Here is a 13,628-nt window from a genome sequence, read left to right as displayed (position 1 = left end):
TCATTCCTTTACAAATAATTCTATTCCATTTTATTATGCAATTATACCTTAATTGTTTTCGTTTATTATCATAAAAACCCCGGAAAAGGTTTAATTTTGAGTTGCTATTATTATGTATATTAATTATTATCTAAATAATGAACATAAGTCATTTATATAATTTATTTATAAAATACTGATACAACTGTTTAACTCTGTTCCTAATATATATATTCTAATTAAATAGTATGTTATAACATAATTAATTCTTAAAATCATGATGTTATACATGAAAAAAAAAGTAGTATATAAGACAAGTTTTATGAGATAAATTTAAACAACAATTTTTTTAATTGGTATCAATTATTTTCTACATAGCTATACGTATAAATGTTTTATTCACAATATTTCTGAGAAATATAAGACTTTTTTATTTAGATAATAAAAAATGTGAGACTTATACAATTAGATATATTAAACTATTAATGTATTAATAATTTTATAATAAAAATAAATTCTACTTTAGAACGTAGAATAATAATTTTTAATTTTTTCCTTTTGAAAAATATCGTCAAACACCCGTCCACTAAAGTTAATATTCATTTCATGATGTCTCTTTTAGAAATAATTTTTTGGATTTAAATTTTGTAATGTCTATAATCAAATTTATTTACTACTATTAGAAATTTAAAATTTAAAATAAATTTTAAAAGACTATTATAACGAAAAAATTATGTAACTGAATTAAAATAATATTTTACTTTTCAAACCAAATGAACAATATTACTATACAATATGTATTCCTCCATTTTATACCATATTTATTTCTACTCGTCCTTTTAATATCATACTTACATGTTACTATACAAAATTATTAACGAGTGTAATAAACTAATTACTCAATAATATTTTTTAAAACACTTACTAATATATTTTATTGTACTTATTAATAATTTTCCTAGTATAATCAAAATATAGTATACGAAAAAAAGAATAAAATATTGAATATACTAAAAGTATAATAAAAGTATTAACAAGTTCGATAAAAAATTATTAATAAGTCAGTACTTTATTATACTCCTTAATATTTGTTATAGTATAATAAATAACTAAATATAAATTTATAGCTAAGTATTTACATTTTAAATATTTTATAGTTTAAATATAAATATTTGCCTATAGTTATATCATCATAATGCATTAATTACTTATTGATTTATTAATATGTATTAAAAATTTCATTAATGTAATATCTTTTAAGATACCGTGTCAATAATATTATAATATAAATAAAATAAAGGAGTTTCAAAACTCCAAATAATAAAGGAATGTTGTGACATCTACATATAGCGATTTAAAAAATAAAGCTTTTAACTGTGTATCATTTGATATTTTATTTCATTCAACATCCTACATTACAAATTACACATTCCAAAATGTAAATTATAAAAACTACTACCCTAAAAGGATACATCCTACAACGTAAACCCTAAATCTTACACCGTCAAAATTTAGACGTGTTTCTTGAACTCTCTATCATAAACATTTTCTCATCAACCCTAAACTCTAACTTCTACAACCCAAATTTTCGACCGTAGATCTTTAATCGAAAATTTTCAAGATCCAAGGGATTGTATCACACTCTCCATCAACTACGAAATTATCAGAAAGTAACTGTGTGCAAGTGAAGATAGTTATGGAGTCCGCTATCGGACTGCAATTTAACTTTCTTCTAATCCTAGACCCTTCTATCAACTACATTCGATCTATCAGTAAGTTCAAATTAGAGGAGACCCTAAACACTGTGCAACCAACGACACATTCACAATCGACCACTGCCCCGCAGATTTTCAACCACACTAACCATGTCATCATCAGACTTTTGACATAAGCTAAAATTTTTTCTCTTTATAATTCTCACTATGAGTTTACTATGTAAGTGTTCTTTGTTCATATACATCTCTAACGTTGCTGTAAACGAATTTGAATTAGGATGTTGTTGATGACATTGACCACCTTATTACATGAAAACAAAATATGTCTTTAAAATGCTCTACTGTTATTGTATTATTTCGGTTATATTTTTTTGATGTCTATTCTCAAATTTAGCGATTTTTACTCGTGAATAAAGTAATAACCCGATACAGTTAAAAAAAATTTAGCTCATGCCGTGATTAGATAATCTTCTTCATTACTATTTTACACATACTCAAATTTTCAAAAATTTTACTCAACAGTTAATGATTTAGTTATTACATACTGAGAATATAAAATTCTAGTATTTCTTCATAAAAACACATTTTAAATTTTATGTCCATATTAAATTATATAATCTCTCTACTAACTAACTCATTCTTTTATATTCATTACAATATTATATACCATACGTCTTTTTCGAAAGATTATATCAATACATATTACATAATCTTAAAAAAATTGCATTGTTTTTAACAAAAATATCTCAACATTTATATTATTACATATTTAATGATATTTACAATAACAATCATAACTAATAAAAAATATACCTACTTTAAATATATTACAGTCACATAACAACTTCAGCCCCATTACTTTTCCCTACTTAGGCCCATCATCTTTGTTTCTACTTTGTAACGTCCATATATTTTTTGAAACCCATGATTATATCCACGGGTTTTCATCACTACACTCAGCCCTCCAAAATTTCAACTTCCAAGGCCCGGCCGACCATGAACCCATTTCCACCAAAAATAAAATATTACATTACAAAAAAAAAACTACTTTTATAAACTAAATTAATTAGCGTCTATTAATGACTATCTTAACATCTTTCATTCTGACACAAACTCTGAAGAGAATAAGGTCCAGCACTGCAATTGCCAGCACTACCTGCAATACTTCAGGCCAAACCATCACGTCTAAGGGACACGTTATTCCCTTCACACCATGACACATGGGCTTCAGCATGTGATGATGAATCTCTCTTCAGCACCACAGAATTTTCTTTCTAATTTTATTTTTTCGGCCATTTATGTTTAGGGAATCGTCTATGGTAGGAAAACTCAATCCTAGTTCTGTGACTACTGGTAAAAATATTCAAAGTTAGTGGTCCTTTTTGCATCCATACGATAAATTTTTTTATAGGAGAATCTGTCCCAAGATTTCTTATATTTGCAATAATTCATATCTATTGGATTAGATAAACGAGTACTGAGCTGGCTTTGTTAATTATAAATGACGTTAGATTTTGGACTTCTATTTAAAAATAAACTGGGCTCAAGCTGGGTATAATATGGTGGATTTTATGTGATAGGAAAAGTTCGATATTAATGTTTTGACATAAAATAATACAAAAATATTATTAAGAGTTTATACTAAAATTAGTCACTAAACTCAATTATTAATATATTTGTGTATAAATACATATAATTTAATTTATTTTTAATATGTATTTATATTTTAACATGTATTTTATATTGATGACTGATGTTGATATGTATGTAACATAATCGAAAATAATAATAAATATAATAATAATAAAAATTATTATTTGTACAATAAAATCAACTACCATATATTTATATATAAATATATATTATTTAATTTATTTTTAATATATATATTTTATATTTTAATATATCTTTTATACTAATAACTAATTTTAATTATTAATTTTAGTGTACATATAGTATAGTTAAATAATAATATTAATGATTCATTAATGATATCAATAAGGTGTGATATATAATACTTATGAATATCAAAATACATTCTAATTATTCACTGATAATAAGTAGGTAAAGCAATATTAAATTTATAAATCATGTGTCTAAATGCGATTTTGTCTAGTATATCAATTATAATCGTGGCATAATTTATTAATACCGGTTCATAGATAAACAAGAATACTTTATCACGCAAATTACTCATAACACCTAGTAACATGTTTGACTTGCATGTATCAGGAAATTATTTAATTATTTAATTTGTTTGTGGGTAATACATATATTAATTATAATTATAAATTATATTATTTTAAATTAAATAATTTATATAATGGTAATCTTATTTATTGTGATAAATGTTAAATTGAATAAGTCATAATTACTTTTGATTTGAAATTAAATTAAAATAAAATTAGATATTATCTTTTGTTTTTTAGATAATTATCTTTGAAAAATTCTCCACATACAAGCATTTTTTTATACAAGTCTTTACAAGTGTACCTTCTGCTTCTTCTTGCGCACGATTTTTTTCCTCTTCCTCTTCTTCTTATTTTCTTTCGTTTCTTGTCTTCTCTTTCTCTTTTTCTTTCTTCAACTATTATTGCACGTTTTTACTGTACCTTCTTCTTCCTCTTGCTGCACGTTCTTCTTCCTCTTCCTCTTCTTCTTCTTCTTTTCTTTCGTTTCTTGCCTTCTCTTTCTCCTTCTTCATTTATGTGCTTTTCTCTCTGTTTTCTTTCTTCGTTATTCTCGATTTTCATAGTTTTTTGACATCAAGCTCTGAAATCGTTTTTGAAGAAGAAGCAGCAGCAGAAGATGAGAAGGAGAAAGAGAAAGGGTTATGAATTATGCATAAGGTGTACTTCAACGAATTTTGGGTGTATTTCTTAAATCCTTTGGGTGTAGTTTTTGTAATCCTTTGGGTGTATTTCTATAATCCTTTGGGTGTATTTCTATAATCGTTTGAGTGTATTTCTGTAATCGTTTGGGTGTATTTCTGAAGTTCCATTATCTCTAAATTTGGCAAGAAACTCGTTTTCATGGAGGAAGAAGAAGAAGAGTCGTTTATAATGCATGGTGAGTAGCGCGCTTTGGAAACAGGAAGTGGTTGAATAACGTGCGTTTATTTACTCTTAAATGTGGGAGTGTAATGCATCTTTTTTGTTGGGCTTGTACCAACTTGTAAGATTTGTAAGCTAAAAAGACTTGTATGTGTAGCAGACCTCCATGTTCAAATATAAATAGTGTCTTTAAGGTTTCGGTCTCCAATATACCAAAACCGCCTTTGTTGTTCTTTTCCCATCAAAAGAGTTGCAATTCAGCTGCTAGGAATATAGAACGCTTTAGTCGAGGAAGATCGAGAGAATTACAAAATCCAAATCCTTTCATCAATTTCTAATTTTTATGAGTAAAAGTACGCTTACGCATTATAATATATTTTTGATGATTCAATATGAATGATTTAAATTAATAAAATAATTTATTTCAACAAGTGATATCAGAGCCATTTATAACTGAATCATTAAGAAAATTAAGTTTTTTTTTTTATTTCACGGGATGAAATATGTTTGCGTTGTTACTCTCTGTTTGGACTTTGGATCAAATTTGATTTTATAGATCCGGTGAATTTATTATTTGTTTTAATGAGCATACAGACTTTATATATTAATTTATTTGATCATCCAGTAATATATTTCGTACATGTGAATGTATTGCATTCTTGACACATGATCAAGCAATATATATGTGTATGCTCATCGCCATTCATATAAGTTGTTGCTTATAACGCATTTGGTTTTAAAATATATATACATATTACCGTATCCAATTTTTAATTTAATATATTAATAATTTATTTATTCTGAAACATTAATATGGAGTATTATTATGATGGTTTCGAATTTAATTATGTGTGCCATTAATTTGGTATAAAGTTAATTAATTAATTTTTTGGAATATAAAAATTATTATGTATATGTCATTTAGAGCTACACATGAATCGGATAATATCTGCATATCTGCGGTAATTATTTGCATTTGATCGAAATTTTGTGGATTTAGCAGTGATATCCGTGGATTCAATCCGCAAATCCGCATATCCGCACGTCTCATATAAATAGCACGGTTTAAGAAGGTAAACCCTAATGTGATATGAATTTTAGTGTGTTATTTTATAAATTTTATGATATCTTATTTTTAATTTTTTATGTTGTACTTTAACTTAGAATAATTGAATCTAAATCTTGTATTATTATTTTTTTGTTATTCAAGAGAATTTTAATTGATAATATTTTAGGAGTAAATAGGTTTAAATAGGTAAAAAATAAATTTTATAAATATTTTTTTGTAAAAATCTACTCTCTCTTAAGTGTCATTAGACAATTGTCACAAAAAAATAAAAGAATTATTACTTGAATAATATATTCACAACAACTGTATTTCTATTCTGATCTTGAAGGAAAACAAATAAAAATTGTACAATTGATTAATAGTTTAACACCTTAAGATCCTCTCAGGAAAAATATAGGTAATCAATAATTTTTTTGAACAATGTATAAATAATGTGAATTAAGAGGGTTAAAAGAGTAAATTTAATTAATAATATTAAATTAAAATATAGTATATTTTTATTTGATTAATAATTATTTATGTTATTCAAAATAATTATTATTTACCCATTTCTCCTAAACTAAAAAGTCAACTCAAAAAATTTATCCGTATCAATTAAAAGTAAATTTTAGCGTTATATAATTTGTATAAAAAATATTAAAATATAACTATTATTTATAAATTATTTTTATAAAAGATATTAAAAATTTAAAATATAACTAATACAGTTTAGCAATTAAAATTTAAGGTTTTCAGAGATTGAAAACAAGGGTTTGTATATTTTTTTTATTTGTTCGTATAGTAACTTAAGATATATAAATAATTAGTATTTTTGTATATTAAAGTATATAATTTAATATACTAAAAATCACTCATCAAGAATATTTATTATTGCACAGTTATACAATTCCAAGTGTTAATTTTTTAGTTTAAAAGTTATAGATAATTTTTATTGTCATTATTTTTTAGTTTAAAATTATTTTTATAATTTGACCAAAAGTAGCTTATTACTTTTTTAAAAAATTGGTTGTTTATTGTCATTATTTCATCGTAACAGTTGTTAACTACTTTTGTTGTGGTAGATTCAATTTTGATTTTCCGCGAACTTACCTTATTTCTTAAATTTATACTATAATTGATATATTTTGAAGAGAAAAAAAACGTAATTATTAATACAATATAATTTAAAATACTAATGTCTTCTTTTAATAGTGTTTAATTTTTTAATAATATATGCAACAATTTATAACAGCCGATACTAATAATTTAAGAATATGCAATTAAGAAATTACTTTTTGGTTAATTTAATATAACTCAATAATATTCACTAAAAAGTAAAAACGGAATTCAGTTTTTATATATAATTTAGAATCACACTACTTGAATCTCTTTTCAAATTAAATCAAAATTAAATTTTAAAATAAAAAATTTAAATTCCAACTAAATGTCTTAACTCTTACGGGAACATAATAAATCTAAAAATCAAATTCTAACAAACTCATAAATCAACCTTTCAAAAATTTATCTTTAAATTTATAATTTGCACCCATAAAAAATATATTAGAGTTAATAGAGTATTTTTTTATAAATTAAAAATATTTATAATTAAAAACTTAATTAGATATTTAATTACATATTTTTTTAAAATATTATATTAATTTTAGTATGATTGATATAAAACTGACTTAACTACAAATTAAAAATAATATAAAAATTTAATTAAAAATTATAGATATTTAATTATAAATTTAATAAAATAGTAAAATTATAGAAATCAATAATTAAATTTATAAAAAATATAGAATTTATTTTACTAAAAAGACAAATTTTTTACACGGTTGATCACTACATTTTTAATAAAATTGTAAATTGGTCTCTACACTTTAAAAATTTATAATTGGATTCCTAAAGAGAATTAAAATTTACAATTTAGTCCTCGCTGTTCAAAAAGTGTTTGATTTAACAGAATATTCTCAATATATTCTATTAAATCAAATACTTTTAAACGGTGGGACTAAATTATAAATTTTAATTTTCTTTAGGGATCCAATTACAAACGTTTAAAGTATAAAAACTAATTTGCAATTTCGCTAAAAGTATAGAGACCAACAATACAATTTAACCATTTAATTACTTACTTTTTAATGATTTTTTTCACCTCCATTGTTGGGCTTAAGCCTTTTGTATACCGGAAAAAAGAAATTCTCCACCTCGTTTTTGTGGGCTAGAAGCACGAAGCCCTTTTCAAATTTTGGAACGTTTCGGTAGTTTGAGAACTAAGACTCGAGACCAAAAAAAAAAAAAGAACTAAGGCAGATAAAAAAAGTTAGTGTTTTTTTATATTTTGTTTAGCGATAAATTAAATATAAAATAGAATAAATAATAAAAAAAATTATTTTATTTTATTTTTTATAAAAAATTTAAAATAAAAATAAAATAATAAAAAATATAATTATAAATAATAATAACAATATAAAAAAATAAAATATAATTTTATTTTTTTATATTTTTATTGACAGAAAAAATATAAAATACACAAATTTAACATCACAAAATATAATATTGATGTTTATATTGTCAAACATAATTTTATATTTTTATGTTTATGTTTTAGTGTTCTGTTTTTGTAAACAAAATTATTTATCAGACACAAAAATAGTTGTACCGATTTTTTATTTTATTTTATATAATAGAGAGTAAAAACTACTTAAACCATTTTGATTTATTTTCGCACAGAAGAATTTGTGTTTTCATTTGTACAAAAAAGTATAAATAAAAAACAAAATTTTGTTATTTTTAATGTATTTTTTAATAAAATTCTAAAATTGTATTGTTTCATTGTTTTGTTTTTTCTTCTTCAAAAAATCTAAAACGAAAAAGAAACATGAAAAAAGCTAAATAAAAGAGGTTTGACAAATTAGCTACCCGATCTCTTCACTCTTGAGCTTAGACTGAGAGAAGACAATAACAATGTCTTCGCTTCGCTTATTCATTCTCTTACTCACTCTCTCTCTTTGCTTCGCTTTCCAATCCGACGAGCTCCTCCTCGACGACGATGAATTCGGCCTCGAAGGCGGTAACCAACAACCGCCGCGCTCCGATCCTCACTTCCCCTCCCCTTCCACCCCCGCTCCTCGCAAGAGGTTCACCGAATCTTCCTCCTCCGATTCTAAGATCCAGTTCTCCCTCCACCACGCCTTCGGCGACTCCGATTTCTCCGACGCCGGCAACTTCTCTGCTCGCCTTAAGACTTGGAGTCACGGCGGCCAGGTTACACCATAATCTCTCTTATTATTAATATTAGTTTAAATCTCTTTCTGTTTTTGTTTACAAGTTTCAATTGGAATAAGTTAGTTAATCCGAACATATCGTTAGGCTTTTGAACTATTCGAATTTTCAATAAAAGCTTTTGATCCTAACGTTTGCTAATCTAAACGCGCAATTTCTTATTACTCAGCTTATCAGTGGATGAGATCCTTTATTACTTCTGAATATAGCTTCTTATTCCTTTTTCTTTTTGGTGGTCTTATTGAGAGTATAACCTATGAATGAATTAGTCTAGTATGGAAATTACTCTTTTTGTATGCTAATCTTACAAATGTTTTTAGGATACCAATTCGATGTTATGTTCCGAGTTTTAATGCACATGCTATGCTCAAAGTCATGCTTTGTTGGACTTGAAAGAAGTTTTCATTTGTGACAGACACTGACGAAGTTGCGGTTTTCGCGGAATCCATTGACTGAAGAGGAGCAGAAGAAATTTCAAGTAATTAACTAGTGTGTTTTTGTGAGTATATATTGGGATATTAGCATTTTATGAAAGGGTCGGCACTCTTCTAATTATTGCAGGAGCTGTTGCAAACAGATGATTTCTATAGGATAAGACTTCCATCCAATGTTTTGAGCCCTCCAGGCAGGGATTATATTATTTCTTCAGTGAAAGCTGTAAGTATGAATCAAATTCTTCGATATATTTCTAGCAAATTTTCCGTTTTCTTTTGTAAACTAACAATTGAGGTAGATTTCACCCAAGCATGGCGGCCCTGACTGTTTAACACACATAATATTTTAGTTCATTGATTATGAAGTCTCTTTTCTAGCATGGCATGGTGGTTTTATGGTATGATAGTTAGTAATACTGTTATGATCATTCTATATCTTGTTCCACACTTATTATCTGATGTTAAATGAAGTATAATTCCTTTCTTCTCTTTACATATTGTGGTAGTGTTTTCCATCATAAGGATGTGTTCCAACAGCTTCATTTATTTTTCAATATTGGTCATTAATTTGGTTGTTTTGGCGCTCTTGTTTAGTATTTGGGTGAATGTTGACTCCAAGTAGAACTAACTGTTTCACCATTCTGAATCCAGCGATGCCTTCCTGGGGAGGGATTGGAAGAGCATTTTGTAATTCATACGGTAATTGTCTTGTTTATTATCATAAAATTTGCTACTTATGCTCCATTCATGTCCTGATACTGGTGAAGATAAATTTCCTCTGTCCAACTCAAATTTTGACACAGAAAGAACTTCTCTTGCATATTGTCAAGTCAGCTGGAAAGACAGTGAAATAACAAGCTGAAACATGAAAGCTAATTTTATATAACAGGAATTTCGTTTCATTCTTATTTTTTCTTTAAGTATTTCTATCTTTTTTATTATTTTAAATGTAAAGAGTAAAAATAGAACTCATTGAATTTATTTTCAATTGTTCAATAGCTATTAGTTTTTCTGGTGATACAGTGGAATTTCAAAAAGTAGACAAAGTAGGGTTCGCCAAGTTCATTAGATTAGTTCATATTTCACAGAAATGGAAAAAAATTGTAGAAGTGGGCTTTTTATGGCTTTCCTTGCTGATTTATCCTTGTATTTGTCTTATAATAATAATAATAGTAGTAGTTTTATTAAGTCTCACTCTGTTCTTTTTTTTAATATTAAATAAAAATTACAGGAAGGTATTAACATCTTGGCTGTCAATTATGGTGCCCCTGGGGCTTGCCCTTATCCCCGGCAACTGAAGCGTGTAAGACAGTTATGCTTTTGACAATTGCACTTGAGTTAGTCTACCTGAAAGACTCCATAAATTTATTGTGGTTGATTTTATAACCTTTTATGCCACAACTTGTCATGGTTGCCGAGAGTAATCAGATTTCAGAAAGCCTTAATAGCAATTGCTTCAAGTCTATTTCATTATTTTTGGTGCTGACTAAAGTTTTCTTGTCAATTGCTAGATTTTAATTCTGTAACCTTATACATGATTTTGATTTTTTGTCCTTAGCCTGCGAGGTGGTCTTTCAAGTCTCACACTATTTTGAAGAACAGTGAGCAAGCACCAAGGTATACGTTATGATTGAGAACTTTAATTTTCTAACCAATCATTCTTTCACATAGTCTTGAGAGAGCCCTCAGTCCAGGTTAAAGCTCATTGAACTCAAGCTAGAAAACTGCTGGTCATTTTATGAGATATCTTGCTTTGATTTTCATTTGGTTATAAAAATAATTAGAATTTCGATAAAACAATCTTGAACCTGAAGTTCTAGTTTAATGGGTGAACTTGTGATTAGAAAGAGTTGGATTAGGGGTTCATTGTAGTAACACGAGGGTAATTTTGTTGGAGGATAGATATGACAGACACAAGAATATGGCAAATTTTATAGATTATAAGGCATGGCTCATCAATAGTACAATAGGCTGTGTTCGGTTAATGAGTGGAAGAAAATAAGACATAGACACATACACAAATAGACATAGACACAACAATACACAATTTTTTTTGGTTGGTTTAGTAAACAATATACAACACAATACACAAATCACAATTATATTAAAATGTCAATATTATTCTTCTCTTTCCATCATGAACACCATATCACAGTAACACCACATCCATTGTCCCCACTTCAATTTGTTGCTTTTCTTTTAAGATTGGCACAGTCACTACCAATATTTATAACAACTCAAATATCGAAGCAACAAAACCCATATATAGATTGTTATAAAAAAAATTAAAATTGAAAATAAAGGAAAAGAAGAAAGTTATGGAAGCGGCTATGTCTTCTCCAAGGAATGATGGTGGTGATGTCAATTCTTTCCCACAGAGAGACTAGATTTGCAAGAAAATGACATGAAAAACACCGTGAATGGCTTAAATATGGGGGGAGGGAGGGAGAGAGGGTTGTTGTCACGGGTTGGTGAGAGTGAAGGAGAAGAAGGGAACCGTTGGGGGAAGGAGGGTAAATTTGGGGAATTCACAAAATATTAAAGGTAAAAATGAATAAAAAATTTGTGTCCAACATAGAAATCCGTATCTCAACTTCCTGAAGAGACACAAAATACACTTCTATTTTGTGCAATTGTGTGCCACCGTATCTATGTATTAGATGGACACACCCACTAACCGAACACTGCCATATGTAACACTAGTATAAAATTATCATAAAACCACAGACCTTGAACTAAAGAGGCAGAGGGAAACAATTTTAAAATGTTAGCATGAGTCATTCCAACTAATATTGATATTATATCTAATTTTGTGCTATAACTATGTTGATATAAAAGTTTATAACATTGCCAAGAGTTTACAGAAGTGTCTAAGAATTTCCGAACAGGGTTTTGAAGACTCTTTCAAGTGTTTTGCTTCCATAATATTGTGAACAGCAGATGTGAAACTAAAACTTTGTGCTCAGTAGGATTTCGGGTAGATCTAAGGAAGAGTCAACTTGGGTCATGAAGTTTGCTGGACTTTCTTGATTGACAATGACAATTGTCTTGATTTGATAAACTAGGAAGGGACAGGGAGCATACCTTCTGCAGTTTAGCATGTTAACATCATACATGAAGTTGCTGTTGTGTCATTCTCTCTACGAGTTTTTACTGGGAGACCTTCTTTCTTCATTCAATTGATATTTTTTTGGCTTCTGCAGAACTCCAATATTTGCTGAAGACGTGCTTGGTGGGGAAGAGGGAGAAGGTGAACTTGTAAAGCCAGTAGAGAGGTCCTTTTGGGCTAAATATGTGAGTAACTGATTATACAATATACATATTAGCTTATCTTTTAGTTGCAGATCTACAAATAAACATTTCTGACATTTGTGAATTGAACTTTTCATCTCGAACCTGTCTTAATTCCAGTGGATGTACTTGATCCCTCTTGGACTCATTGTAATGAATGCCATTACACAAGCAATGAATATGGCTGAGGAACAAGTGGGTGGGCAAGGTGGTGCTCCAGGACAGCAACAGCCAGGATCTGCAGGACAGCGTGGATCAAACGCTGGTGTGCGGAGAAGATGATTAGTTTGGTTCTTTTACACTAGAAGGGATTATTTGAGGACATTAGTAATGAATGGAATCTTAGGTTGACCTCTTTGTTTATGTAACATTTTAATAGCTTTCAGAAAAATTGTTCATGTATTCCCTGTAAGATTTGAAACAATGATCTTAGAATATCCCCAATTAAATTTTGAGTTTTGACAATGCCATGTTTAATTATTGGCAACTATTCAGATTGCATGGTTCCTCGAGAAGATATTGATAAGCGAGTAATTTAACGATGCTGTTGCATTATTTAATCAGTATCATTTCCTATTACTCCATCAAACAACTTTTTCATTCTCTGTGATTTATTCAACTGAATTATTTTTTGTTTCTTCCTCGAATTATCTCTCGTTCTCAACCAAAAAGTAAATAAAAGTAGGTATATTTCGTTTGCTTTTACAGTTTTGCCTTACACTGCTCCAGTGGTAAACAACCAAAGCTATTTGCTGAACCTGAATTATAACTATAGAGATTATAACCAACAGTTTTGAGTTGAAGAAACGCAGCAGTTGTT

At 27.8% G+C, this 13,628-nt stretch overlaps 1 protein-coding gene across 1 annotated transcript; it reads left to right on the top strand.

Annotated features, from left to right (window-relative positions):
- The first annotated feature begins 8,709 nt into the window (after positions 1-8,709).
- Positions 8,710-13,387, top strand: LOC130976630 (uncharacterized). The gene is made up of 8 exons (XM_057901542.1): positions 8,710-9,065; positions 9,499-9,561; positions 9,645-9,740; positions 10,169-10,216; positions 10,749-10,820; positions 11,076-11,134; positions 12,721-12,811; positions 12,929-13,387. The coding sequence occupies exons 1-8, from the start codon at positions 8,766-8,768 to the stop codon at positions 13,088-13,090; spliced, it is 891 nt and encodes a 296-aa protein (XP_057757525.1). The 5' UTR covers positions 8,710-8,765; the 3' UTR covers positions 13,091-13,387.
- The last annotated feature ends 241 nt before the right edge of the window (positions 13,388-13,628 follow it).

The sequence above is a fragment of the Arachis stenosperma genome, chromosome 4, assembly GCF_014773155.1.
Source record: "Arachis stenosperma cultivar V10309 chromosome 4, arast.V10309.gnm1.PFL2, whole genome shotgun sequence".
Taxonomy (NCBI): Eukaryota; Viridiplantae; Streptophyta; class Magnoliopsida; order Fabales; family Fabaceae; genus Arachis; species Arachis stenosperma.
Note: the sequence above shows the minus strand (reverse complement) of the source record. Positions and strands in the feature narration are given on the sequence as shown.

What these genes read in the sequence shown, in the direction of transcription:
- LOC130976630 (XM_057901542.1), top strand. Translation starts at nt 8,766, where the DNA reads ATGTCTTCGCTTCGCTTATTCATTCTCTTACTCACTCTCTCTCTTTGC. An exon ending in AGGAGCAGAAGAAATTTCAA is followed by an intron (nt 9,562 to 9,644) that starts GTAATTAACTAG and finishes TAATTATTGCAG; the next exon opens with GAGCTGTTGCAAACAGATGA. An exon ending in AGCATTTTGTAATTCATACG is followed by an intron (nt 10,217 to 10,748) that starts GTAATTGTCTTG and finishes TAAAAATTACAG; the next exon opens with GAAGGTATTAACATCTTGGC.